The 4,049-nt window shown below is 51.1% G+C and overlaps 1 protein-coding gene across 1 annotated transcript; it reads right to left on the minus strand.

Moving 5' to 3' along the window:
- Positions 1-1,303: 1,303 nt before the first annotated feature.
- Positions 1,304-3,828, minus strand: LOC135566960 (protein FAM186A-like; the record flags this gene model as incomplete). The annotated part of the gene is made up of 2 exons (XM_065014508.1): positions 1,304-1,863; positions 3,547-3,828. Coding segments are annotated over 2 exons (842 nt in total), but the record flags the coding sequence as incomplete, so codon positions are not given.
- Between the last annotated feature and the right edge of the window lie 221 nt (positions 3,829-4,049).

The following is a 4,049-nucleotide window of genomic DNA, read 5'->3' on the forward strand; positions in this document are numbered from 1 at the left end:
TCCTGTCCTGTCCTGGACTCTGCTCTGTCCTGTCCTGTCCTGTCCTGTCCTGTCCTGTCCTGCTCTGTCCTGTCCTGTCCTGTCCTGCTCCTGTCCTGTCCTGTCCTGCTCTGTCCTGTCCCGTCCTGTCCTGTCCTGTCCCGTCCTGTCCTGTCCTGCCTGTCCTGTCCTGTCCTGCTCTGTCCTGTCCTGTCCTGTCCTGCTCTGTCCTGTCCTGTCCTGTCCTGTCCTGCTCTGTCCTGTCCTGTCCTGTCCTGCTCTGTCCTGTCCTGTCCTGCTCTGCTCTGTCCTGTCCTGTCCTTGCTCTGTCCTGTCCTGTCCTCCTGTCCTGTCCTGTCCTGCTCTGTCCTGTCCTGTCCTGCTCTGCTCTGTCCTGTCCTGTCCTGCTCTGTCCTGTCCTGTCCTGCTCTGTCCTGTCCTGTCCTGCTCTGTCCTGTCCTGTCCTGCTCTGCTCTGCTCTGTCCTGTCCTGCTCTGTCCTGTCCTGTCCTGCTCTGTCCTGTCCTGCTCTGGGCTTACAAGGACTCTTTCTTTAACATTTGAGTCATTTAGCAGACGTTCCTATCCAGAGAGACTTACAGTTAGTGCCTTCATCTTAAGATTGCTATGTGGGAAAACTACATGTCACAGGAAGTACATTTTCCCTCAATAAAGTAGCGTTCAGCAAAGTCAGAGCCAGACTTACAGTATATGGTTGGGGTGAGAAGGGGATACTTTGAAGAGGTAGATACCATTTGAAGAGGGCGATACCATTTGAAAAGGGAGATACCATTTGAAGAGGGAGATACCATTTGAAGAGGGAGATACCATTTGAAGAGGGAGATACCATTTGAAGAGGGCAATACCATTTGAAGAGGGAGATACCATTTGAAGAGGGAGATACCATTTGAAGAGGTAGCTACCATTTGAAGAGGGAGATACCATTTGAAGAGGGCGATACCATTTGAAAAGGGAGATACCATTTGAAGAGGGCGATACCCTTTGAAGAGGGCGATACCATTTGAAAAGGGAGATACCATTTGAAGAGGGAGATACCATTTGAAGAGGGAGATACCATTTGAAGAGGGCAATACCATTTGAAGAGGGAGATACCATTTGAAGAGGGAGATACCATTTGAAGAGGTAGCTACCATTTGAAGAGGGAGATACCATTTGAAGAGGGAGATACCATTTGAAGGGGTAGATACCATTTGAAGAGGGAGATACCATTTGAAGAGGTAGATACCATTTGAAGAGGTAGATACCATTTGAAGAGGGAGATACCATTTAAAGAGGTAGATGGGCTGAGGGCTGAGAAATGAGGGCTAAGGGCTGAGGACTGAGGGCTGAGGACTGAGGACTGAGGGCTGAGGGCAGACGACTGAGGGCTGAGGACTGAGGACTGAGGGCTGAAGACTGAGGACTGAGGGCTGAGGGCTGAGGGCTGAGAAATGAGGGCTAAGGGCTGAGGACTGAGGGCTGAGGACTGAGGACTGAGGGCTGAGGGCTGACGACTGAGGACTGAGGGCTGAAGACTGAGGACTGAGGGCTGAGGGCTGAGGGCTGAGAAATGAGGGCTGACAACCGAGGACTGAGGGCTGACGACTGAGGACTGATGACTGAGGACTGAGGGCTGAGGACTGAGGGCTAAGGGCTAAGGGCTGAGAACTGAGGGCTGAGGACTGAGGGCTGAGGGCTAAGGGCTGAGAACTGAGGGCTGAGGACTGAGGACTGAGGGCTGAGGACTGAGGGCTGAGGGCTGAGAACTGAGGACTGAGGACTGAGGACTGAGGACTGAGAACTGAGGGCTGAGGACTGAGGGCTAAGGGCTGAGGATTGAGGGCTGATGACTGAGGGCTAAGGGCTGAGAACTGAGGACTGAGGGCTGAGGACTGAGGGCTGAGGGCTCAGCCCAATGCACAAGCATTTCGCTACACTCGCATTAACATCTGCTAACCATGTGTATGTGGACTACTTCCGGGGCGCCGACAGAGATGGTGGTCACTCGTCGGTTCCTAGGAAACTATGCAGTTTTTTGTTATTTTACGTGTTATTTTTACATTAGTACCCCAGGTCATCTTAGGTTTCATTACATACAGTCGAGAAGAACTACTGAATATAAGATCAGCGTCAACTCACCATCAGTACGACCAAGAATATGTTTTTCCGCGACGCGGATCCTGTGTTCTGCCTTACAAACAGGACAACGGAATGGACGATGCAGCACTCCAAGGAACGATCCGAAAAAGAGGGAAACGTAGCGGTCTTCTGGTCAGATTAAGGACAAGGGCACATCGCGCACCACTCCCCAGCATTCTCTGACAACAAGGTTGATGAAATCCGAGCAAGGGTAGCATTCCAGAGGGACATCAGAGACTGCAACGTTCCTGCTTCACGGAACATGGGCTTACTGGGAAGACGCTATCCGATGCGGTGCAGCCAACGGGTTTCTCCACGCATCGCGCTGACAGAAACAAACATCTTCTGGTAAGAAGAGCGGCGGGGCGTATGCCTATGACTAACGAGACATGGTGTGATGAAGGAAACATACAGGAACTCAAATCCTTCTGTTCACCTGATTTAGAATTCCTCACAATCAAATGTAGACCGCATTATCTTCCAAGAGAATTCCTTCGATTATAATCACAGCCGTATATATCCCCCCAAGCAGACACATCGATGGCTCTGAACGAACTTTATTTAACTCTTTGCAAACTGGAAACCATTTATCCGGAGGCTGCATTCATTGTAGCTGGGGATTTTAACAAAGCTAATCTGAAAACAAGACTCCCTAAATTTTATCAGCATATCGATTGCGCAACCAGGGGTGGTAAAACCTTGGATCATTGTTACTCTAACTTCCGCGACGCATATAAGGCCCTGCCCCGCCCCTTCGGAAAAGCTGACCACGACTCCATTTTGTTGATCCCTGCCTACAGGCAGAAACTTAAACAAGAGGCTCCCACGCTGAGGTCTGTCCAACGCTGGTCAGACCAAGCTGACTCCACACTCCAAGACTGCTTCCATCACGTGGACTGGGACATGTTCTCAGACATGGCGTCAGATAAAAATATTGACGAATACGCTGATTCGGTGTGCGAGTTCATTAGAACGTGCGTTGAAGATGTCGTTCCCATAGCAACGATTAAAACATTCCCTAACCAGAAACCGTGGATTGATGGCAGCATTCGCGTGAAACTGAAAGCGCGAACCACTGCTTTTAATCAGGGCAAGGTGTCTGGCAACATGACCGAATACAAACAGTGCAGCTATTCCCTCCGCAAGGCTATTAAACAAGCTAAGCGTCAGTACAGAGACAAAGTAGAATCTCAATTCAACGGCTCAGACACAAGAGGCATGTGGCAGGGTCTACAGTCAATCACGGACTACAAGAAGAAACCCAGCCCAGTCACGGACCAGGATGTCTTGCTCCCAGGCAGACTAAATAACTTAGGGGGTTGAGGGCTGAGGACTGAGGACTGAGGACTGAGGACTGAGGACTGAGGACTGAGAACTGAGGGCTGAGGACTGAGGACTGAGGGCTGAGGGCTGAGAAATGAGGGCTGACAACCGAGGACTGAGGGCTGACGACTGAGGACTGATGACTGAGGACTGAGGGCTGAGGACTGAGGGCTAAGGGCTAAGGGCTGAGAACTGAGGGCTGAGGACTGAGGGCTGAGGGCTAAGGGCTGAGAACTGAGGGCTGAGGACTGAGGACTGAGGGCTGAGGACTGAGGGCTGAGGGCTGAGAACTGAGGACTGAGGACTGAGGACTGAGGACTGAGAACTGAGGGCTGAGGACTGAGGGCTAAGGGCTGAGGATTGAGGGCTGATGACTGAGGGCTAAGGGCTGAGAAATGAGGACTGAGGGCTGAGGACTGAGGGCTGAGGGCTCAGCCCAATGCACAAGCATTTCGCTACACTCGCATTAACATCTGCTAACCATGTGTATGTGGACTACTTCCGGCGCCGACAGAGATGGCCGCCTCGCTTCGCGTTCCTAGGAAACTATGCAGTTTTTTGTTATTTTACGTGTTATTTCTTACATTAGTACCCCAGGTCATCTTAGGT

The sequence above is a fragment of the Oncorhynchus nerka genome, unplaced genomic scaffold (genome assembly GCF_034236695.1).
Source record: "Oncorhynchus nerka isolate Pitt River unplaced genomic scaffold, Oner_Uvic_2.0 unplaced_scaffold_2856, whole genome shotgun sequence".
Classification (NCBI taxonomy): domain Eukaryota; kingdom Metazoa; phylum Chordata; class Actinopteri; order Salmoniformes; family Salmonidae; genus Oncorhynchus; species Oncorhynchus nerka.